This window comes from Echiichthys vipera (genome assembly GCF_963691815.1).
Source record: "Echiichthys vipera genome assembly, chromosome: 5".
In the NCBI taxonomy this organism is placed as follows: Eukaryota; Metazoa; Chordata; class Actinopteri; order Perciformes; family Trachinidae; genus Echiichthys; species Echiichthys vipera.
In genome coordinates, this window is record NC_139830.1 from 6,479,198 (window position 1) to 6,504,526 (window position 25,329).

General features: G+C 43.1%; 1 protein-coding gene across 1 annotated transcript in view; it reads right to left on the reverse strand.

The window, feature by feature from the left end:
• Positions 1–15,241: 15,241 nt before the first annotated feature.
• gjd1b (gap junction protein delta 1b) overlaps positions 15,242–25,329 on the reverse strand; it is a gene marked incomplete at both ends in the record, with an annotated part of 28,171 nt that continues 18,083 nt past the window's right edge. Inside the window, one exon of the mRNA XM_083913702.1 lies at positions 15,242–16,091. Within this exon, the coding sequence (XP_083769828.1) occupies positions 15,242–16,091 (850 nt within the window). The remainder of the gene's footprint in view (positions 16,092–25,329) is intronic.

Sequence of the window (25,329 nt, forward strand, 5' to 3'; positions counted from 1 at the left end):
CCAGGGTGTACCCCGCCTCACGCCCGATGTCACCTGGGATCGGCTCCAGCGCCACCCCCGCGACCCCGACAGGGACAAGCGGTTGAAGATGAATGAATGAATGAAAATGTGAGCATTAAAGGGAGTTTTCACACACTTTTTGACATCACTCAACTGTTGTGATATCAACACATTAGGAGATTAGTGTAACAAGTTGCTTACGTGTTAGCAAACACCTACTTTCTCACACACTCAACAGCAATGTAGGGAGTCTGCTTTCTGGTCACCTGTGGAATGTAAGAACAATATTTACTTGACCATTAATACTGGTTTGGTTCATCAGCTCCTGAGTATAATGTCTGCTTGCATGATAGCTTTGCCTTGGGCTAGCCTCCTACTAGCTTGTTTAGCCTATTTGAGCTCATGCATTGGGAGCATCGTGCAAGGTACAATTCCAGAGAAAGGCAATTGCAGTCTTGTGTGTGACTCATCATATTGTTGCATGTGGAAGCCAAATTGGCACACTGAAAAGAAGTCAACCTGGTTGAATGGCGCCAGCTGGAACTCCAGGAAGCAGCCAAGACTCTGACATCCAACTGGACAACCAATGCAGGGAGGCCACCCAGCTCACCATCAAACGCCTGCACACTGGCCAGCAGGATGCTCGACAGAGAAGAGCCATGAATAGCAGTCGTTGTTTTATTCATCCACCCTTTCCTGGGTGCCCCCTCTGATATAGAGATGGAGATGGATGCAGAGATGGTCTTGTTGGGATCAAAGCTGGTGCCCTGTTTCTCCACCTTTTCCTCTGTGTTTACTCTGACGTTTCCATTTGAAAACCTTGACCGGCAGGGTTATCGCAGTCGGTAGGAGACCTGTGAGTTGATTTCCCTATCCCGAGGAGTGATTTGTCACCGTCAAACATCAACCACAAAAAAGCACAACAGATATTTGTGAAATAGATGTAAAAGCATAAATTAGCATACATTTAGCAGCGCTGACAGAAAGGTAACTCGAGAGTTACGTGCTTTCCATATCATCAGCATGTTTAATGTTCATTTATGTTGTTACCTACCCTGCAACCTGCTCAACAGCTGTTAGATTTCCAACATTAATACTACTACAACCTACAGTATATGGCACTATTAACTGTTAGCTGTGTGAGGTGTAGATCAATGTTAGCCTTTAGTGTGTGATTCACACTTTACTTAAAACTCTTAACTGTGCGATGTACAGTACATGTGACGTTGTAGCTGTGTTACACTGTACAGATATCGTGCGTGAGTGTGAAGAGACAGGGACTGTGGCTCAGTGGTGCTTGAAAAGCTCGCCAGACATCGCCTGGACACCATGCCATGCCACTAAGGAGCTGCCAACTGACCTGTGTGCGTGTGTGTGTGTGTGTGTGTGTGTGTGTGTGTGTGTGTGTGTGTGTGTGTGTGTGTGTGTGTGTGCATGTGCGCACGTGTATGTGTATGTGTGTATTAGATGTCTGTTCAAGTGTGTACAAGCAAAGTGGTACCAGGATCCCCCTCAATGGTTCGTAATGTGTGTGTGTGTGTGTGTGTGTGTGTGTGTGTGTGTGTGTGTGTGTGTGTGTGTGTGTGTGTGTGTGTGTGTGTGTGTGTGTGTGTGTGCACGTGCTGGTAATGAATGTGTGTTTGTGCTGGGGGTCAAGGAGGGCGCCTGGGAGGACTGGTGTTTGATTGGCGCGTGCTGCCGAGATCTGCTCCTTCCTCTCAGTGTACGCATCACTTCCTCTCACCCAGCCCAGAGCTACTGCCTCGCCGTCTCACAATCACTCTGACACGATTCCCTATCCTCTCCTTATTTGTATTTTGCTCTGTCTCTCTCTCTCTCTCTCTCTCTCTCTCTGTTGTTCTCCTCTCGTGACTTTCTGTCCTTCTTACTTTATCGTTGTCTCCCTGCTCAGCCTTTTCTCTAAATGCCTCCTGCTTCTCTGCTCCTATTTCACTCTTTATCTTCTCTTTTACTTCTTTCCATTTTAGTCCCACTATCATAGCGCTCCTTTCCTCTCCGGTCTTTGCCCATTTGTCTCTCTCTGCTCTCCCTCTTAACTCTCAGAAGGCCACTTTTGTTTTAACAACTTGACTGCCACTTCATCATCCTCAATGAAGCATTTCTCCGCCTCTCGCTCCCTCTCTCCCTCTCCTTCAGCCCCTCGAACGTCTCCCTCCCTAACCTTCCTAACCTTTCCGTTTCTGCTCTGAATTCAATCCTTAAGCAACCCCTTTCCTCCTCTCCCTCTTCCTCACCCTGCTCCTCTCCTCCTCCTCAGCTGCTCTCCCTGAAGACAGAGCAGATGCAGCCAGGCAGAACAGCCAGCATGTTCCCATGTTCTCTTACTCCAGCTCCGCGGCTGCAGCAGTCCTCTCTCCTTTCTCTTCCTATCCCCCCATTTTTCCCCCCACCTACATTCTTCGTTTTGCTTAGCACGCAATATACTTTTTTGGCATCCCCTTTCCAACATTTTAATCTCTCGTCCTCTTAATTTCCTTATCTGTCTTCCTTGCACTGTGCTTCTCCTTGCCTCCAGGCATTATCCTTGCTCCTTGCATCTCTCTCTCTATTCCCCTTTCCCTGCTAAACATTGCTCAAGGCCATTCTTGTTTCTTTCTTCCTCAAGCCTTCTTCGCTACTCCCATTTCCCCGTGTTTCTCTACCTATAAAAGAACGGCTTCTCTGCATCCCTCTTTCTCCCCATCTTTGCTTCGTCCCTGCTCAACATCAGACCGACCCCCCCACCAATCCCGCTCTTTGCTCCCCTTTTTTTTGGTTACTCCTTGATTTGGTTTTGTTTTTCAGCGTCACATATGGGTTCATGTTTATGGTAATGACTTTCTTGCCTCCTTACTTTGCCCACAGCCCTGACACATCATTTACAGCAGCAGGGGCTGAGTTAAAAAAAACAAACAGAATAAAAGTAAGTTCATTTAAATAAAAGACAGAAACAAAAACATCTATTGGAGTGATGTGTGTAGGTGGTAGCTTCTGGATATTTCAGTCATAGTGATTTGGTTTCTGATTTGAAACCAGCTCCTTTTATCTGCCTCTCAGCTTTTTGTCTCTCTGTGCCTGTGTCGCCTCTCTTTAAGGTCTCTGTCACTGCACACATACGCAACACCCTGTATGAAGCGTTATTCATTTTATCTTATTAACTACAGTCAACAATTAGCCTGCTACAGTGTTAAACAGCTACCGTGTGAACTCCAAGGTATCTAATGCCATCTTAAAAGAGTACTAATGTCACATTTTCACAATCTAGTCATAATAGGAGCACTGAAAATGTCCCCAAATCGTAGTACACTCTAAGAGGTCAAGGCCAAGCGTCCAGTCACATCAGAAAGTGTCACGGTGAAACTGACTCATCTCCTGGTGCGGTGCTGGAAGCTTGGTGACTTATGTGTCATCGCTGAAGCTTCGAGAAATGCCCGAATGCAGAAAGCAACAGGCAACGCAACGAGGATTTGCATAAATAACTGATGTAATATTGAACAAAACTGATACGAGGAACAAAACAAGACTTGATGCATTAAAACTGACAATGATCAAATGACAAAAGCAAGAGAACACCCTAACATCATGCACACCTCTCTGTTTCTTAGAAAAAAAATAGTTTGCACTTACCTGCTGCCGTCAAAAGCATGCCAAACCTGTAGGTGACAGTGTATAGAGAAGCTCAAGCCCATGTTAACCAATGATCCATGATCACCACAGCCAAATGAAAATGGAAACATAGGTCACAGCTATGACGCAGGTGCAAGTTCTGGCTCATACTGTTACGCTGGCTGCTGTTTTGCTCTGTTTACATGCAAACATGCAACCGGTGTTTAGTCAAAATCTCCACTCTGGAGTTTTAATAAAGAATCGTTAACAAAGATGTTTCAGTATATTGCTGGTGTTTCCATCCTTAATTGAAATGAAATCCCAAGCTACACTGTGGTCATCTTTCTTTGTGAAATAAAGCCACACTTTAGACTGTTTCTTCCTCTCCGCCATGACTCTTTCTGGATGTTCCCAGCAACGTAGATGCATTAGCTTGAAATCAATGTTTTGCATCTTACAGAAAAACATGCCAGCAATGATTAAAAAAAGGACTGATAGGCTCAAAGGCATACGTTTCCAATGCATCACAGTCCATCCCTCGACCAATGTCATTGTTGATTGGACTATAACACAGCTAATAAGATAAGACAGTTTGAAACTGGTCGAACTTGGTTGATTCTTTGCTTCGGCAATTTCATTAGTGTCAATTGATCTGTGATAATGAGATCTGGAGCGCACGGTTTTTCCCTTTATTTCCACGTTCATCATTCAATGTGTCATTACAGCTGCTGAGCTCAGAATTGACTCGAGTGCATAGACACCTCATCCATTAGTCGATTCTAATTCAATATTGTTGTGTTTTTTGTGAAGATCCCTAAAAGAAACGAGACACTGACCACCTTCACCAAACAGCAGCTTGCAGTGTGCTCTACAGTAATTAGCATTTTACTGATTAGGGGAACTAATTAAGAAACGGTCACAGTAGGATCTTCAGGCAAACATGCAAACTAATTAGAACTGCTGAGTATATCACCTAAAGTCCCCTCCGCTCTAAAATGTGCTTTGCTCACAGCTTTTTCACTTGGTCGTGTGCAGAAATAAGGTTGTTTTTTTTCACTCATCTGCTGAAAGGGGGAAAGTTTTTCTCTTCTCTTCTTAAATCTGAGACCGACACGAGTTAAACTAACACGTGTGATGTGTTTAGTTGAAGAATTCAGTACACACACACACACACACACACACACACACACACGCTGAGGATGGACTTTACAGCAAAGGAGACACCTTGAGTCCAGCAGTTAGACTTTTTAAATGGACCAGGACATTTGCCGTTAAGAATCATTTTACTAGGAAATCAAACACACAGCCACAAATTATTAGCACAAGCAGAACAATTATATATTATAATGTTATAATGGACTTTTTTTATAATGTTAAAAAAAAGTCCAGAGGTTGATCTTTAATAATAAAGAACAACTGACAAACCAGAGACCATCTTACAATGGTATCACACCAACGACATGACTAAGGCCAAATAGGGCCAGAGGCGTATAGTCGAGGCGCAATGGCCCCTTCTCTACCGCGGTTCTTATGGCTCCCTCACACAGACCACACCCATCTTTAAGCTCACCCTTGATTTTAATCTCAGTCACAAGTTTTGTGACTGCATCTTGCACTTGCGACTGCCAGAACAAAATGTATGCACTTTGTGTTGCTGCATGCAACAGCCATGTTGAATCTCAACATTTCCGAAACACTGCAACTCGTTATCATTTACTCGTCACATACCAACACTTTTTGATGTTCCACAGTCTCAGTTTTAAACATGTCAATGTTGTGAATTCAAACAAAAACTAATACCCAGGTTTAGGCATCAAAACCACATGGTTACATTTGGCAAAAGATCCTGGTTTGACCTAAAATAAGTATGTCTGTTATGTAATTAAGTTTCTCTTTCACACTAGGCAAAGCACACACGGGACACAAACTGCAGCCTCCTGGGTGAAAGTCCAGTGACCTTCCTTAAAAAAAACATCTTGCCTCAAGATCTACCTGCTTCAGCTATAAAGGGCAGTTGAACCACCACACATCTGCATGTCTCGTGTGCAGCCCTGGTGATGCTTGTTGCATTTTGTTGCATAATACACTGCACTGTAGGAAAACAATCGAATCGAATAGCTGCTTTATATGAATGAACTTGATAACCTTCCACAGAAGCCTGTACGTGCAAAGACCCATATTTGTTGAACAATCACCACAAAAACAATAATGCAACTGCAGATGCTTCCCTTATTTGATAGATCTGAATACAATTCCTTCAATGAGGTTTGTAAGACGTTGTATGAAACGTTATACACAAAAATTGGAATGATATCTTACGAAATATGAAGTCATAGTTAATGCCGGACACATCGACAAAAGGTGGATTGCAATGATTATGTTTTTATACGTTTAGGAAACAAAAAGTGACGGTTAGATTTCGGCAATAAAACTACCCTTACACGACAAAGGATGATGGTTAGGGTCAGGCCTCAAAACGACTCGGTTAGGATTAGAAAACACCCCGACCTTCCTCCCTACCTGGAGATCAGCGGTCTTATACTACGGCACCTCATTTAATACGTGGAATACACACGAAACAAACACATGGAACACATACGAATTGCAAGGCATTACTTTTTATACAAATATGACCCAAGAATGAGAACGGCCTGATCCCTTACGAAAAGTCAAAAGTTGACAGTGATTATCCACACATGGTATTCTTTTAGCATCCAATGCATTATCACTTCTAAGCTTATGGGAATTATCCAGTAAGAAAATCAAGAAGTCTTTGTGTGGATGAAGTGCACACCCCCTGAACCATGAACTAAGGTCCTGCTTCTATTATCACAAGGCTTTGTTGAAGAATGAGCGAGATGCATGCAGAGGCACACACCGTGATTTAACAGTATTGATCCTTTTTTTGGAAATGACCGGATTTTCAGATGACAGTGGGGGTAATGGATGTGATGATGGAGGAGAAGAAGAGTGGGTGGCTGTGATGGAAATGGTCAAGGCTGCGGCAGTAATGATGATGATAATGCTGTTGATGGTGCAGCTACGGTGGAAGGCTTCGATTATGGTGCTAGCGTGAGGAAAATGATGATGGTCTTAAATGTGTGCGTGTGTGTGATTGCATGGGACGAGAAGGTGGCGGTAATGTTGAAGGATAAGAGGACAATGATGACGAGGATGATGATGGTGAATATGAATCCTGTGTGCGTGTGTGTGTGTGTGTGTGTGTGTGTGTGTGTGTGTTTCAGGAAGTGATGCTGAGCAGCCAGCCATCTGTCGGCAGATTAATCCTGGCTGTGCTTAGAGATATTACCGGCTGGCTTATCGCCGTGGCAACAAGCCTTCAATCCCAGTCCAGCGCAGCCAGCATGTGACCTTGCTGAGGCAGGTGGGGTGGGGATTGGGGGTGGGGGTGAGGGGGAGGACATACACATGCATGCGGGCACGCGCACACATAAACACCCCATAACACCGACATTATTTGGTGATATGATGAATATACTGTACATGCATATACAGTATTTTGTTCACATGAGCCAAACACACACACACACACATCCATGCTTCCTCTCCTCTCATCGGGACCGTGGTCTGAAGGTTTTAATCCTGCTGAAAGGTTTTACCGTCACCTATTGAGTTCAAAAATGTCATTACAGCAAACAGCTGGGCTGCACGCAGCTCTCTGCGAATATTGTTTTCAGGCAGCTATAAATAGACCCGTATCGATGTGAACCGTAGCCACCTTTGTTCGGTTTTCCCTCATACAACAACAGGCTCTTCTATATTTCCTAAATCCCATCACTCCCACGTGCCCAAATACCCTCCCACTCACGTTTTTCTAAACACACACACCACAGGAAACAATACACACACATAACGCACCAACACGCGCGCTCACAGGTCATAAATCACCAGGCACGAGGCCAGTTCAGGCTTGATGTAACATTCAAGGTTTTATTCAATCTTTACATACAGTACACCAGTCAGAAATATACAGTGAACCTTCAACGAAGGTCCGTCAGGTACGCCATCAAATCTGCAGTCGAGCAACGACAGAATTTTAGATGAAGATTACAAAGCGTGAGTGTGTTTGAGTTCCTGTACTCGTCGTTTCTGTTTTCAGTCCGTTACATCCATACAGATGTTACAGCAGACGTTATGCTGAATACGACAAGGTTCTAGGGCGATAGGATATTTAACTTTTTTTTCCCTTTCTGATCCCTTAATATGATCCTTTATGTTGAATACTATTATAGGATGCCAAATATTGGCTAAACTCGACAGTGCTCCCCCACTCCCCTTATACGACACCATTCAGGTTTCTTCCCTCTCATCTGGCTTCTCACACAGCTGACATAAAAGGTGACCTGGTCCAAGATCGAGAGGTGCTCAACTTGGATGAGAAGTGGACGGATGAGAGGTTTGTTTTTCACAATAAAACTCTATAAATCACCAGCCTGGATACTTCTGAATTTTAGCGACACAAAACAAAGTGATCCCAGGTCATAATTGCTGCTCTGCTGCCAGTAGGTGATTGCAGAGCTGGTCGGAGAGAAATGGTAGAGATCGGGGGGCTATGTGTCTGCCACTCAAAGTAATTAGATGAAGTAATCACGATTGATATCATAACAGATTAGTGAGAGGTCGAGAGGTCCTGAAATGGTTATAATCCAGCCCACGGTACAGCGGGGCTGGAGGGAGGAGGAGGGAGCATTTTATTTCTCAAATGAAAAATTGAAGCTGAACATCTGGATAAAAGAAGCTTTATAATTTACATTTTTCTCGTTCAATTAAACACAGTACAAAGCTTTTCATTTGAAACAAGATGTCTAATTTTCAATTTAAATGCAAAAACATCGCCTAATTGACTACATATGAATGTGATTAACGTTGGCCCATGAGTGCAAGTGTGCACCGAGTCAAGTTTGAAATCCTTTTTTTCTTAAGGTATGGCTTTTTAGTTTGTAATAAGTAAGAAGTCCTTGAATATATAAGAGGGGCACTTCCAAAACTTGCTCTAGTGCCACAGACCAGCCCTTCTGATTGGCTACATAATTTGATTACTAAGTTAACATCCTTTTGGCAGTATAAAGAGCAACGTGGTAGTTCAGTGAGCTCCGTGTCAATGAGTGGAACAGCTCGATTACATGCTGCATTCCTGAGGAATCAAATTGTTTGCTACCGTTCTGCCAACCCGTTCTCATTCCATGGGCGTCATATACCGCCGCTTTGTCACAGCCCGTGGTGTTTGATGCCGACGCGCAACGCACCCTGGAACCCTGTATTAAATGTACCGGGCTTTCAACTGTAAGTCTGCTTTTTTTTTTCAATACCGATACCGATGCATTGACTTCCTGAACGATACTTTTTATCATTAACCAGCTTTTACAAAATCAATTTTTACAAAAAGAAATTACAATATTACACGTCACGGTAAAAATAATTGTTGTGAATTACACTGTAGTCAGGCTTTTCAAAATAAAACAAACACGTGAGCCCCGTCTCTCGTGCATAACTGACTGTTTTACCTACCATGGAATCTGTTGGCTCACTGACGCTGATGAGATTTACTCCTTAGGTATTGAAATTTGATATTGAATGACAAGGCATTTTTCGAGAATGATACTATGGTGGTGCCTAAATCGAAGTCCGTTACCCAATCCTGTGTGTCCCACTTTTGTTACGTTACAAACATACTTCTTTTAAACCCAAACTTAACCAAGTAGTTTTGTCTGAATTCACAACGTTAACAACATTCAACAGCGACGTATGTCCTGAGTGTTTTTCATGCCTAACCCTAAGCGTCACCTTTTGTAGGCTTGAACCGGTAACGTAACAGTAGTTTTGGTACCTATACAACGGAGACAAAAATGGTCACGGTCAAGGTATAGCGGTCTGTCGCCTTCTTGCGGTTGACTTGCGGTCACTGTTCGTAAGATATCGTACAAATTTGTGTGAAGAACCTTTTGTGATATCGTGCGACTTGTCAGTGCGCTAACAAGTGACAACAAAGGGTCCTGACAAAAGCGTCCGTATGTGACGAGTCGGCATGAGAACGGGTTGGTTCTACAGAACAAAGTTGGTGGAGAGTTTCATGAAAACGATATCATTACCTGCTGTAGGATTTTGCAGATAAGCCCGTTTGTTAGTAACAGTCAAGAGTTAACGGCTGGATTTTTAAGGAGACCTGCATTGCTACATGACCCTGTGATACAGGATGCGGGGCAGTAGTGTGCTGAAGACAAGGGAATGTGTAGTAATTCACGTTATCTGTAAAGAGTCCAGCCTCCATAGCACCAACAGGTAAATAATCAGGTTGAAGACGGTTTTCTCGGGTAGGCTTTACAGTACAGGGAAAGATGGTCGGTGGAAAGTATGCTGACATCGTGATACTATTTCTCTTGTGTGTTCTTTTGTGTTAACGTAGAAACGGCCATTTTCACTAGAAAAGATTGGAGTAAAAGATCAGCATTGTTTTCTTTCCTGAGTCTGCTGTCAATGTACTGGAGCTTCACTGAGGGTTTCCATCATATTTAACACACAAAGAGGATTAAATTGAAGGATAACTACACATTGTGCTGGGGACTAAACCCTGGAATGTTCTGGCATCTGGCATCTGGCATCTGGCATCTGGCATCTCATGAAGCCAGTCTTAAACCTGTATGCTTATATTTCTGTGTACCCTGTGTGTTTTACAGTAGATCATTTGACTCATTGGCTTTAAAATCATCTTCTACAGCAGATTATAAAGGTATATATTCATGTGCAAATTTCTTAAAGACAAAGATTTACTGCGTGTAGTTGTTTTCAAAATCTTTCGGGAGTTAAAACTGAGACTGATTAAGTGTAAAAGGGAAGTTTTCACTGAGTTGGTATTGTCTGCCTGGCTCTGTACCGTCTGAAGAACTGGGTAATTAATATACACACTTGGCATCAAGACGTAATAGCTTCGCTTCATAGTTTGGACTAAAAAAAAAGTCTTTCTTTAAAGCTTCTGCTGAAGAAAACATAGAAACATGCTTATTCTAGCCATTACACATGCAGTTAGAAAATCTTCAAAAATGAATTCAATTTTGCATATCACTTTGGCAAGGGAGGAAATATAACATGTTTTTTTTTCTGCTAGTTGTATATTTTAACATTCTACCCTTGGTTTTACACATTGAAAAAACAAAAAACATTTTGTTCCTTTACATAGAAAAAAGATCTTTCTTTTTTTTTTGATATGTCACTGCACGAAAAGAGCAACAGACAACAAAATGAACCCACAAGTCAAAAAAGATAAGCAAATGAGAAAAAAATCAAAGTTGCATAATTCATTTCACATTGACAAATAGAAAAGTATAGACTGTGGAGAGTAGTGGACTGTTGGAAGAACTTGGGCCTGCTTTTGTTTTGTGAATGTGATGTACCCACTGACTGTTAGTTACACTGCAGGAGCCGTGAGTCACTAATGAACGCTGGATGAATGTAAACCGAAGAAAACCAGGACACATTTATGGCCCTCTGCGTCCTCGTGCCATGTGTGTGTATACGTTTCTGACCTGAATGAAACCAGACATAACAACAGGATCCAACTGAACTCAAACTGCTGTTCTCACTTTCACATGTGCTTGTTTTACCTTGAATGTATGTTCAGCCTGTGTGAATCTACCATTCACTTAAAACAGGCCTCACACCAGCGTTGACCTGTGCCCTGTGGAGATTAAATCACTGCTGTAGTGCACGGTGACTGTCCAGCAGGAGCTGCATGTAGTACAGGACATTGGCTTGGCCTTTAAGCTCAAGGTCAGTGGTTAAGCCTTCGCTAGAAGCACAAGCTCTCAGTCACTGAGGGAAGCCATGACTCAACCTCTATTATTAGGCAAACTCTGCGTGCCCTTTCGGCGTATTCGTCCTTCCTAGCGCGTACAGTAGACTGCGTCGATCCCTTTGAGCCCCACAGGGATCCTCAGAGGAGTCTAAATCTGGGGATAATCACCTGTAAGAATCACAGAGCTTATGACCGAGGGAGTGAATGGAGAAACAGAGAGTCGGGGGAAGGGGTCTTGCTTTCACTCCACGACCTACTGTAGCTGAACATGTGTTTAAGGTGCTTAGACAGTATTTGTCACAAGGTATTTCCAGAAAAGCTACCATACTTTTTTGATGACAACTAGGTTTCTTCTTTAAAAAAAAAAAAGAATGTAAACATTTGACATCTACTGTAGTGCTATAGTGAACTGGTAAATGCTGCACTTCAAATGCTGACAATACATTTGCAAACAGTGCATTTTATGGCTAAATTAGGGTTTTTTGAATAGTAGGACTTATTCCTTTTTATTTTCCCCTCAGCATATTGACCAAGGCGCTGCCCAAAGGCGTTATAGGAAGTCACTAATCGAAGCACAAGCAGATAAGGCAAGTCAAAGGAAAGTGGACACACAGAAGGTAAATTACAAAGCTGTTTTTACGAGGAGGTTTTTCTTCACGTTTTAAAACGATTAATGCTAGAAGAAGAAGTTCAAAGGGGAGCAAGATAAAATGCTGTAGCTGCAGTTTGGTCATAGACCCTTTTCAATGGACTTCCATTGCTAGGCAACAGCCTGGGCCTCGTTAACTTCCTGTCAGTTGATCTCATTCAAAAATAACTGCAACAAGGAAAATATGAAAGAAGGAACGGCAGAATGTCAGATCTGTGCGGTTTCACCTTTGACTGAAAAATGTTTCCAGGAAATTAAAGAAAACATATTTTGTGATGTTGACTGATGTTTTATATCTTAATGTGCACTTTTGTTTTCCTTGTTAGTGGTCTGCAAACAGATCCTGGCTCTGTCCAGCAGCTGCATATGGCTCAGCTCATGCCCCTGTTTGGTGCAACTAAGATATCTGCTACAATATTATACATGACCAAACGGAGCAGGTCCGACCTATTAGTGATGGAGATGGCTGATGTAAACCCTCCCTATTATGATTAAATATCATTAAAGTTTGACGCTTTGTCACAGTCAAATACATGCAGAATCCTACCGCTTGGCAATAATCATGAGCATTCATCTTTTTAGAGTTTACTCGCACTGAAACAGGAAACAAACGGGGACACATTTAGAGCGTTTATGTGTACAACTGTGGTCTATAACATGTCTGCTAATGTGTTTATGCAAAGTGTCAAACAAACGCTGTGAGAGAGTAGTGCAGCGGTGGCCCCCTTTAAGAGTCAAACCCCTAAATGTGGCGGTGTTGAGCTCCTGCAGTGTTGAGCTACATAAGGCCATTCAGTTCACAGGTTGTAAATAAGATCCTCAATATACCAGGGTTAAAGCTCAGACCTCTGATCTGCTACAGTTTGTGGAGTTTTTCCTCACCCAACGCTCTGCTATGTTTGCAACGGGATCAGTGACCTGATTTAAATAGACACAATTTGAGTTTGGCATGAACTGCTTGGAGAAACAGGATGCTGCTGTGTGTTTATGTCAGTTAAATCATCAAATCTTTTTTTTAAAGACACCACTTGCAGTCCACTGCCCCATCCCCATGTCTGGTTTCACAGGTTTTGAAATGATTCCCTTGTGTATGAGTGAGTGTGTCCAACAACACGGCCTTTAGATGCTGAGTTCCTTCAGTCTGCCACTCTCCCACTCGTCCGGATTAATCAAGGTGCAACACTCTCTGTCATCTGTTTTTTTTTTCTTTCATGTCGTTCTTTTCTCTTAACAAGGCATGCATGCTGAAAATCCTATCAGGAAAGAAATGCACAATGAAAACCACTGAGATTCAAACGCACAACTGCCCCTTGAGAGTTACTACTCGTCGGCTGCACAGCTCGATCGTTCAAGAAACACGGCGCCATGTAAACATGCCTTTTTCAAATGGCTCAAAGGCCTTAATTGCCTGAAGCTGTGCAGCTGATTTTCAAGAAGGCTGCCTGTAGAAAACCCACTAAGATGCAATATTCTACATGTTAAATGTAATTAAGTAACAACTGCGATGAAGATTTGTTAAGCGCAAAAAAGAAAATCAGCTGCACGGCCTCGATTATGAAATAAAGCTCACAAACGTGTCCCTTCCCAGCCCCCGTACATGCCATTAATCAGTTCCACCGGTGAGAAATGCTTTAAACTAAACAAAAATGAAAAAAAAAAAAAAGACAGACAGTTTATACAATTGAAAAAAAAACAAACAGCAACATGATGTCCCAACCGACCCACGCTCAAAGATAAATAAATCTATTTGGATATATTCTAAATGGATAAATAATTAATACCATGATATACTCTATTTCACTTTTCAACAATACTTAAATATCTCAAGGATGGCACCATCGCTTTCTCGAAGAAGAAAAAAACAACATAACTCGGTGATATATTTTATAAAATTTGTTTAAAGTTGTAATAAAGTGATCTGTTCCCCTCCTCTGGCTCGAGCTCCCGTTCCCTTACTCTCCTCTCCTCTCCTCTCCTCTCCTCTCTTTCCACCGCTCCTTCGTCTCTCAGCGCGCTGGAATGCTGGAAGGAGGGAAGTTCGCTTTGCGCTCAAGGAGAGACTGACGTTCACGCGCTGCTCGTCCATTTGTTCATTAGTCCCTATCCAAAGTTTACGCAGAAGGAGAGCGGCGAGAGTCATTACTGTCATCAGAAGCCCCTGGGGTCTATGTAGCTGCCAACCTCGGAGCCGAGAGTGCGAGACATCGGGGAGAGGAAAGAAAAAAAAAAGTGTTTACGGTACTCGCTGTGTTTTTGTTAAAATCATCTTTTGCCAAGAGACAAAACATAAACATCGTCAGTCTTTTTCTCTTGGCTTTGGCTCGTGACGATGTTCCAACCGAGGCGACGCTGACACTGATCAGAGGCAGCTCCTTCTCTCTTGGCTTCGCTCTGACTCCAGTCTCCGGCGAAGGAGAGGAAGCGAAAGAAAACCTCTCTTCTCTCCCTCCTCGGGTATATCATATGTTTTCCCCTAGTGTGATGTTTCCCACCAACTCTCTCTCAAACACACACACACACACACACACACACACACACACACACACACACACACACACACACACACAAACTCGCATTCACTCTCTAGAGTCCGTCATGGCTTTGACAGTTCTTCCGTTCTTCTTTTAATGATGTTGCTGCTCATCCTCCCTGTCCCATCCTTTATCTAGTCCTCCCTCCCTTTTTCATTGAGGCTGACACAGTCCAGAAGAAAAGCACCATGGGATGCATCAAACACCGCCGTCATCTTCCAATATCCCCAAAAGAATACAAAACAGCCTCTCATCTGTTCTCCTCTCCCTTCTCCTCATCCACTTGTCTCTAGTCCTTCCCTCTCCAGCCCCTTAAGGATTTAATTCCCCACTTTAAATAAATGAGGGGCAAGGGAGACGGTTATTAAAAAAAAGACAAAAGTATAAAATGGCAGTTGGGATACCTCCTCATGAGACCAAAGTAAGATCATCACGTTCATTTGCAGAGCAGAACTTTTTGTCCTTTCTCCTCCTCTCCTTCTTCTTGACTCTCAAAGTCGTTTTTACATTCTGTTTCATTCACATTATCTCAGGGGAGGGGTCATCTCCACGCCATCTTTCTTAAATTAAAAATCATAATTAAATAATTCTCTTTCTCTCTCTTGCACATTCAGCCCACTCCTCCTCCTTTTCTTCTCTTCATCATCAGACGTAGGCTGATTCGCTGGACTGCGTGCGTCCCAGGTTGGGCGGCTGGGACAGATGCGCCATGTCCTTCTTCCTGATCTCACAGATAGACTTCCTGCGGGCTTGGACGCCCCTGATGGCGGCCTTGATCTTGCGCCAGCCAAGGTGGTTGAGCTCGGCCAGGTTGAGCACCACGCAGATGCCGCTCACCGCAAACATGAACACCAGGAAAACCGTTTTTTCCGTGGGCCGGGAAACGTAGCACTCCACCTCCTTCAGACACGGGTAGCGGTCACACTCGAAAATCCCAGGCACACTAAAGCCGTAAAGGAAGTATTGGCCCGCCAAGAAGCCGATCTCCAGCGCGTTTCTGAACACCACTTGAATGATGTAAAAACGGGAGATCCCTTCTTGCCGGCGAACCTTGGAGCTCTTCCCGTGGGTTAGGCCCCGCGGAGCGTTGGGTATCTCCTTCACCTCCAGGCAGTCAGGTTCTTCTTTCCCTCCTCCACCGTCACCGCCGTGTTGAACTAGAATTCCATTAATGTTGCGGAGCTTTCGCGCCCCGTCCCTGCCCCCGTAGTCCCGCTCCATTATGGGATAGAGAAAGGAGTAGCGTCGGTCTTTCTGCTTGGCAGATTGGTGGACGGAGTAGGTGATGAAGCAGAGGCTGGGCGTGCACACCAGTATGATCTGGAAGACCCAGTAGCGGATGTGGGAAATGGGAAAGGCCTTGTCGTAGCAGGCCTGGTTGCAGCCGGGCTGCAGAGTGTTGCAGATGAACATGGTCTGCTCGTCCTCGTACACGGTCTCCCCAACGATTGCCACGATCAGGATACGGAAGATCACCACTACTGTTAGCAGGATCCTAGAAGAGAAAGAGAGAGATAAGTGGGGTTAATAGCTGAAGACGCAGAGTGATTTAATCCGTCAGGAAGGATGAGATGTCCTCAGATATCCTTCCCAGCGGTGGCTCTACAGATGTGCTGACTAAGAAAGGACAGTGCGAGAAAGCAAGAAAGAAAGATGCATAACAGAGATAAGATGTTTTTGAATGAATACTTTTGTATAATCAGCTTTGAAAAGAGTAAAAATAGACAATAAAACAATATGCAGTGTTAAAAATGTCTCTGTGTAAAATTCTCTGCACTATTGTTAGATTTTAAAAGCAAACTAAAGGCCGGATGACACTTTCATTTAAAATAGCAACTGTAAAAGTTACAGTACAAAGGAAATAAAGCTCTAAGAGCTATTGTGACTATGCGTATTAAGCAAAGGTGCACAGAGGAGTATATGATAATAACCTTTTCTTTCCATCCAGAGATTTGTTTGAGAACACATGAAACCGTTCAACCAATTAACTAACTATAAGAAAGGTAAAACTTCAGAGGCTGTATGCAGTAATAAGATTAAGAAAAAAGTAAATTGCACATAAAACTGTACATAAAAGGCCAATTGAATTAGACAGGAAATACAGGAGAAATTTGATAAAGGAGACAAAGTATGAAAGAAGAAATAAAGCCAGAGTCAAGGTTGAGAGGAGGGACTGAAATTGAAATCGCAGCAGGGAGCTTCGTGAAGGACTTTGAACTCCTTAATTAGAAAAGAGAAGTAGGAGAGAAGGCACCGAGGCAGAGTAAAGAGAAGAAACTGTGGCAACAATGGAGAGGGACACTGTGTCACTGTTAGATTAGCGTTCCCCCTGAAGAACCAGAGAGGAAGAGTGCTTCAAATCTCATTTATCAGTCAGAGTAAACACTCGAGAAGACGAACAGTTGTGAGAGGAGCCTTGATGCATCGTCAGTGCTCATAACTCACAGCTTGTTATCAGTGATTTAAGACACAGTGTGTGTGTGTGTGTGTGTGTGTGTGTGTGTGTGTGTGTGTGTGTGTGTGTGTGTGTGCGTGTGTGTGTACTTGTACAGCCATCTTTGTGAGGACCAATGTTAGAATTGTCCTAGCAGAGTGAGGACATTTTTGGAAAGTGAGGACATTTTGGCCAGCGCTGACATTTTCAAAGGCCTGTTTGGGGAGTCAAGACTTGGTTTTAAGATTCAGGTCTGAATAAGGTTTAGGCTAAGACTAAGGCTCTTAGTCTTACACTAAACTTACTCATTTAGGTGTGATGTGATGTCTTAAGGTTAAGGTAAGGGGCTAGGGAATGCATTTTGTCAATGACTGTCCTCACAAAGATATATGTGCGAGAATCTGTGTGTCTGTGTGAACGCTTGTGAGGGTGTTTTGAGGTAAAAAGAGGTGAGATCTAATTTTAGAGTCTACTGCATCATTAGGCCAGTTACCATGGCAACCTCGAATTAGACTCACTTAAATTGGATCTGTGATCGGTTTCCGCACACACACAGTCATACGGAGTGATCTCTCAGTTGCTGACTGTTGTAAACACTACAGGTACTCCCTCTGCCTTCACTGCCCTAGCAACAGGTGACACATGAGGTGAACCTCGTTTGCCGATTAGGAGCTATTTCTAGGGCTGTGGTTTGACAGAGAGATTATTGTTGCTGAATTTGGGTTTACTTCACTTCTGCCTGTGTGTGTGTGTGTGTGTGTGTGTGTTTGTGTGTGTGTGTGCGTGTGTGTGTGTGTGCGTGCGTGTATGCATGTTAACGGTTGTCTATTTAAGCGTACAGTGTGCGTAAATGCGCTGACTTGGCGTATCTGTACACTGTCAGACACACACAGTAGATGGACTACAGGTTTCTATTCCTCCCCTCCTCTTCTGTTTCCTTTCCTGCCAAACATCCCTCTCTTTGTTCTTTTCTTACTTTACTCATCCTTCATTTATTTTTCAGTTCTGAGACCAAGCAAGCACTTTAGATAGCAGGTTTACTGCCTTTCGCAATCTGTGCGAGCCTGTTGGCTGTCTCACGCCGCAATCTGTGCCTAAAGCGCCGAACAAGGCTGCAGACTGCAGACAGGTCTGCACATTGTTGTTAATCTGTTGATTGATTGCAGAGTTGTAGTTCAATCCCACAGATATGAGTTCTGCATACTGTAAGATCAACTGACACTAAACACTACTATTTGTATGTATGATAATCCCATAAAGATCCGGTCTGAGAAATCGCTGCCATTACTTCATCTGAACCCACAGTGGACACCATCACAGTAGCCCATCAAAGCCTAACCTCATTGCATTCATCATGGATTTATGGGTTTTTATAGTGCATACACGTCAATAGATATAGAAATGACTTTGGATGCAGTGCTGGTGAGCAGTACAGCATGCTGCAGGAAGAGGAGAGATGTCAAAATGTTTAAAAGGAAATGTCAGAAGGGTCAATTTGCATAACGCAGAGCATTTACATTAAGAGATTCACAGCAAAAACACACTGTAAGCGTCTATCAGATGTCAATGCTACATCATAACCGCCCACTAATTTTACATGCTGGCTTCTGAAAAGGACCCTGAGTCATTTTGAAGTGTAAGTCACAGTACTTGGGACCTTGTGGCATTTCAGTAACATTTTCTACACAGCTCAAGTGTGAATAAAGGCTGTAACATTGCCAGAAAGAGCATGCAACAAATGCAGTATGTGTAAAAGATAGAGTTCCATTACTGTAACAGATAAATCAAACAATGCTACATATCCCATGTCTGATCGGGCATATAATCACTGGTAGGGATGGACATAAAGTACTTTTTTGCTTTCTCACTGTCAACATCTTATTGCTACTAGGGCTGGGTGATATGACAATATACAGTGTACTGAATCAGAATCAGGAAGGTGTTAATTGTGAAGTCTGGTTTCACATAAACGGAATTTGCCTTGGTGTTAAATGCGCACAATAATTTAAAGGAAATAAACAATAAGCAAAGTACTGTCTATATTTCTTTTTATATTTGAAATATATATTTGTATATTGTCTCTCTTGTGTTGAGGCTTTATGCTCTGATCCTTGCAAGGAGGAGCTCTTTTCCAAAACGCTATAAATCCATTTTAATAGTTTTCAGGAAAATTATGTTTTTCACCTAGACCCACACATTTGGTTAATATTCTATTCATCTTGTCAAAATGGTTTATGGCTCAGTCTGAACATGTTGAACGGACGGACGAAACAAAAAACTCTCCCGCTTCAGAGCGCCGCCATGTTGGATCGCATAGAACGCTCACTGAATTCTGATTGGTCAAGAGGACGTACCGCAAATAGGCTAATAATAGGTTTGGCGCTGGTCGCGGTTTGGAAAGGAACTGCATCTTGAGACCATTTTAAACAAGGAAATATAGAGATTTGGCAGAAACATTGATGAAGCAGTGAAAAGGTTCTGTATACAGCAAAGTGGCATGACAAACTCATTTTTTTTTAATTTGGCTTTTATCTCATTTTGGAAAAGAGCTCTTCTTATGTTCATTTACCGCTAAAGTTCTCAATAAAACGAGAACATACTCAATATATTTCATGTGGAGAATACACAATTATCTTTACTGTGTGATTGTTTCATATAGACTATTTAGTGAATTACCAGAAAAGACACTATATTGCAATATGTCATTATCAAGATATGAAATGACCCATATGGAAATAGAGGATTTTGGCAAAATTGCTCAGCCTTTCGGCGTAAGGGTAATGTTACAACATTCAACGTGCTCATAATGTTATATATGCCGCACGCATACATCATATTCCCTTTTACAGTGGAATCATTGTAAAGCATTCAGCGAACTAGATGAATGTTTGAATAAAGACTGTGACAGACAAAGGTTGACCCTATAATATGATTTGCGATTTTAAAAGCTCCATCATCTGTTTTAGTCTCAGTCCCTCACGCTTTCCTGTGAGATCGATCAACATTTATACAGGGACATTTCTCATAAGCTTTCTCGCCTGACAGCCGCCTCAGTCGACAGCTTTCCATTTCAAATCCCACCTTAACCTCCTTTCTCCATTTCACCTGCAACTCTCCCTCAAGATAAGTCTGGATTTATTAGATAAAATCAACAAGAGATAGTGGCTGTCACTTGAGTCCACCTCAGGCTGATCCACTGCATTTCGTGGAAAGAGGACTACTTGTACACATATAAGATCAAATTAAAACTCAATTGTCTGTTAATGTGGACACCATTGTGACAGTGCAGTGGATCAGGGGGGAGGCCCGTGCCACCGCACCTTAGACGTTGCCGGATAATGGTTAGATGGCATTTGGCTGTGCGAAGGGTAATCTACCAATCACGCAGTGGCTTTGCCAGTTTTGCGTGGCGCAGATGTGGAGTCGAAGGGCAGACTTAATCCTTTCCAGAATCGACGGTATGCGGTTCACATGTACCTCTCGTCAAAACAACAGGTCGTCAGCGATGACCTCCAGAAGGAAATATAAATGTCTTAATGCAAGTCTGCCCACCCGTGATCAGCTGATTTGCAGATAATGAGAGTAGAAGGGAGAGAAAAAATATGTAAAAAAAAATAAATTAAAAATGCCTTTGCCCTTGTAGTGACTCCATTAAGGAGCTTAGTGAGCAGAGAATTCACAATACCACAGTTGAGGGAGTATTGCACTAAATGGGCACACGTGAGCACACAAACACGCTCATATCCTGCACGGCCGCACGCACGCTGCACACATATCTGTGCAACAAAACACCGAAACGGACAGTGAGCGGGAACCGTTCCAAAACTAACTGAGTAGTGAAAGAAGACATCAAATTGCGGTTTGCAGATGAATTAGTTCCAGACAGGGATGAAAAGATTATAAAGTCGCCCAAAAAACCCAGTGTGGCTCGGACATCTCTGCCTTAAATTAAAAGAGGAACCTGCCAGTGCTGGGAGAGAGTGCGAGAAAGGAAAACCAGCAATGGAGGAAAATCTCATCATAGAGAATGAATTATATAATAGCTTCCGCACGCAAACCCACTGCTGTAATCTGTGGCTGGGCCATGGGAGGATTCTTGCATTAGGTTTTTTTTTTTTTTTTTGTTAATGCCATCGAATAGCTTTAGATTATCGTACGCCACGCAGCAACCCCCCACCTGTTTTCTCTCTCCTCTCTAGAGCATCTTTCTTTCTTTTTTCTTGCTTTCATTTGAATTCAGGGCTCCTGTGGCTCTCTCTCTCTCTCTCTCTCTCTCTCTCTCTCTCTCTCTCTCTCTCTCTCTCTCTCTCTCTCTCTCTCTCTCTCTCTCTCTCTCTCTCTCTCTCTCTCTCTCTCTCTCTCTCTCTCTCTCTCTCTCTCTCTCTCTCTCTCTCTCTCTCTCTCTCTCTCTCTCTCTCTCTCTCTCTCTCTCTCTCTCTCTCTCTCTCTCTCTCTCTCTCTCTCTCTCTCTCCTTTTCTCTTTCTCTGAGACTCCCATCTCTATCAGGAATAATCTCCAGATTTTGTCTGGTGTATTCTATGAAGAGCCTCCTTTCTCTGCGAACAGTCAGGGGAGGCATTTCAATCGCCTGTGGCTTCCCACTAAAACAGAAAACAACACTAATGCACCTTCTCTTCACTTCTCTGCACACGAGAGTCTTGTGGAAACGCACATTCACAATGCATTTGTGTTATTGCTGAACTGATTTGTCAAATAAGATATTTGTTAATCAATAGAAGAGCTCCTCAAAGGTGTGTTTTATGTCATTGGGTGGATGGTCATTTTAAGGGCGAAACTAACATACGTTTTTCATGCACTGGTCAATTTTGAGATTTGCGGCTATTTTGCTTTCCTATGTCTTCTTTTAGACTGGTGAATTTATTTTTTGGATACTTTGTCCAAATTCACCAAAAGTTAGGGTAAGATGATGCCTCCTTTGCATATTAAGGGCGCACTCACACTGTCCTTCTGCACCGCGCCCCGGGCTTTAGAGTACTTGTCCCCCCTCCCTCTCCCCCCGCGCCCCAGGCCCGTTTGTACTCACACTACCTGGGCCTCACGCAAATGCTTCTTGCTGTCCATACGTCATCACGCCGTAACACGTCACACGTCACACGCATTGATTGACGTCATCACGATGCATCGCTTTGTTTACAAATCTTTCCACAGACCTCGGAGTTTTTGTGCGTCTTGTCGACTGTTTTTGAATATTTTCATCCGACCAAATCTGCAGTAAACACTCCACCTCCGCATCACACCGTGAACCTTTCGCCGCCATTGTTGTTGTTGTTAAATGTCCGCGCATGGTCCGTCCTTCTATTCTCTATGTCCGAACAGGCGCACATAAATGACGAAATTACAAAAGCCCACCTCTCTCAGGCGGGCCGTGGACTGCCAGCTGGCCGCAGTTATGTGCGGAGCGGGTGCACTCACACTGGTCAAACGCACTAGGCTTGACCCAAGAAAATGGTTTTGGCCCGGTGCAGAAGGACAGTGTGAGTGCGCCCTTAAACATAACATTTCAGAAAATGTGTAATGGAAAAAAACAATCGTCTCAACGTAGGTAATCTACATGGTGATGTCCATTAGTTCAAAATTGTACCGTACATTCACCTGTAGTGTAATATTTCCCCACATTTCATCACTAAAGAACTCAAAAATCAAAAAGAACGCTTGTATGTTTCAAACATACGGTAGACATAATTAGCACATAATAACACACACGGCAGACAGTGTTTGTTGTCCCCTTTGACTAATGCGTTGACTGTGTGTATCACACAGGCGGTGGTGATTATACAAAAACATTATGCCAACACACAAGTGACGCCAAAACGCCTCTTCTCCACTGGCAATTGTGTGTCCCCGACCCATCGTCTTTCTCTCTTTCTCCTCCTCATTATCTGACGGTGGATATTTTGCACTGAGGGGGCGTTTGAAATATTCAAAGCACTCATTACGGTTCAGTTAATTATAAAAAAAAATTAAACATGTCGAGAAATGTGAAAGATTATTTTGCATCTGACGGGAGAAAATCTGATCCCGCCTGCCCCTTCTGCATGCATGCAGATACATACCCAGGACACAGGCAGAGCAATTGAAAGGCTATTCACAGTACAGCTCCCTCGATATATCGAAGATCTTCCTTTTATTTAATGTCAGCCTCTTTTAATGAAACCTTCCACACTGTTTACACGGGAAGTAGAGCGAACGAACTTCATAAAAATAGGCGTAGAAGTGAGATGGGAGTTGTGGGTAGCTCAGTAGGTAGAGCTGAAGTTGAGTTTAAGGGCTTAGAGAGGAAAAGTATATGAAAAATTAACACACTTGTGTTTACAAAGAACACAGTATGTTGGTCTTCATTGATAGAGACAGGGATGACAGTTAAAATGGGGTAGAAAAGCACAAAATTCAGGAATTGTGGATGAAGGAGATAAGGGAAGAAAAAGGAGGGTAGGATAATGAAGAAGAGGAGGCTGAGGACATCAAATAATTGGCCAGGGATTGATTGGATTGAGGGAAGGAGTGAGGTTTTGGAGAGATTGGAAGACGTGGCGATGGAGATTAGATAAGAAAAAAAAGAGGGACGAGGAAGAGAAGGGTGGAGGAAGAGCGGCTGTGGTTCCTTTACCCAGAAACCCAATACAACACCCCCCCCCCTCTTTCCATTCCTCTCATCTCTCCCTCCCTCTCTCCCTTCAATCTCCCCTCCACTCAACTCCCCTCTGCTGGTTACCAAGGCAACAGGCGAGGGGCAGAAAACGAAGGGGAGATGAAGAGAGAGCAAGAAGTGTGCCGAGGAGAAGCCAAGTCAACTGAAGAACAGCATCTTTCTGCAGTGTTGTTGCACCAGTTAGAGCGTGGCTTAGGTGCCTCAAAGAGCTCCATGCTTGCTTACTTCATATAAAGTTTTTCGCAATAAATTACGCCAGCGAAGGCAAAGCAGATGATGCTACCATGCAGAAGTAGCTTAGAAGATAATGCCGTGAGGAAGAACCATAAGATATTGGCCCCTTTTCAGAAAAAAGAGATTGTGAAAAGCTGTGAAGAAGAAAAAGATGCTGAAGATAGATTTTTTAAAAATATGGATACACAGTCTCAAAACTTAATTTATAGCTTTCAAAATAGCAAATTTCTGCGTGTACGAGTGTGTTAGCTGCTCTGGACAACCGAGGAAAACAAGTCTATTGTCATGGCTTATCCTTTTGTGAGCCCCACCTTCAGCCTCCATCAATACCTGTTCTTTCACTGCCTTCTCTCCGCACAGCGCCCTTCCCCCCTTTCTAAGCGTCCATATACCTGCTGTAGCTCTGGCACTAATTACATCTATAACCGGAATCTCTCTTCTTTTGTTCCTGACTGACCAATCAGCCTCCCATCGTGTGTCTTCTGTTTCACAACCCCTGATCTGCATTCCTGATAATCTTAGCCTGTACTTCCATTTCAAGTCAGACGTCTCGAAGCGAGCCTCCCCGCTGTGGTTTAATGCAATTTTGTGAAGTGAGCGGTTTCTCCCTTTTTCCGAGGTCAGCCCATCTAATCAAGGGAGCATAGAAGTAGGGGATTGTCATGGCAATGTGAGCAAAGTGCACTATGTAAAGCATCGTAGCAAATGCCAATGTTAGCTACCATAATGCAATTCTAAATTGACTTTTACAACCTGCTTCAGGACTTTAATTACGCGACCCACCTCCACATAAAGATGCACAAGATAGAGAGGGTAAAGAGGAAATGAACGCCCATGCTACTTGAAGTAGCCTGTACTTTATAAACTCCTAGAGACTTTAGTAATCATATCCTTATAATTCATTATTATTTCCCACATACTGTTGTTGTAGTGTAGTATATAATATAATGCACATGTTTTGATTATCATCTACATCTACATTACCCATTTATTACTTCTGTTTACACATAAAGAGTGGGTTTTATCTGCAGCAGAAGGAGAATTCCTTTATTTGTCCGGCACTGGGGAAATTCAATTTTTACTTTATTATTATTTTTTCATTTTACACAAACACACAGGCCCGAAATACACACACATGCACAGACAGGACCTATATACATGCAAGTAATGGAGAGATGTTAGAGCGAGGGGGCTGCCAGTGACCGGCGCCCAAGCAGTTGGGAGTTCGGTGCCTTGCTCAACAGCACCTCGACAGTGCCCAGGAGGTGAACTGGCACTTCTCCAGCCACCAGTCCACGCTCCATTCATGGTCCACACAGTCACCTATGGACTGAGCTACTGCTGTCCCAATAGGTCATACACAAAAAAAACTGTCTTGATGGCTAATTTGTTGT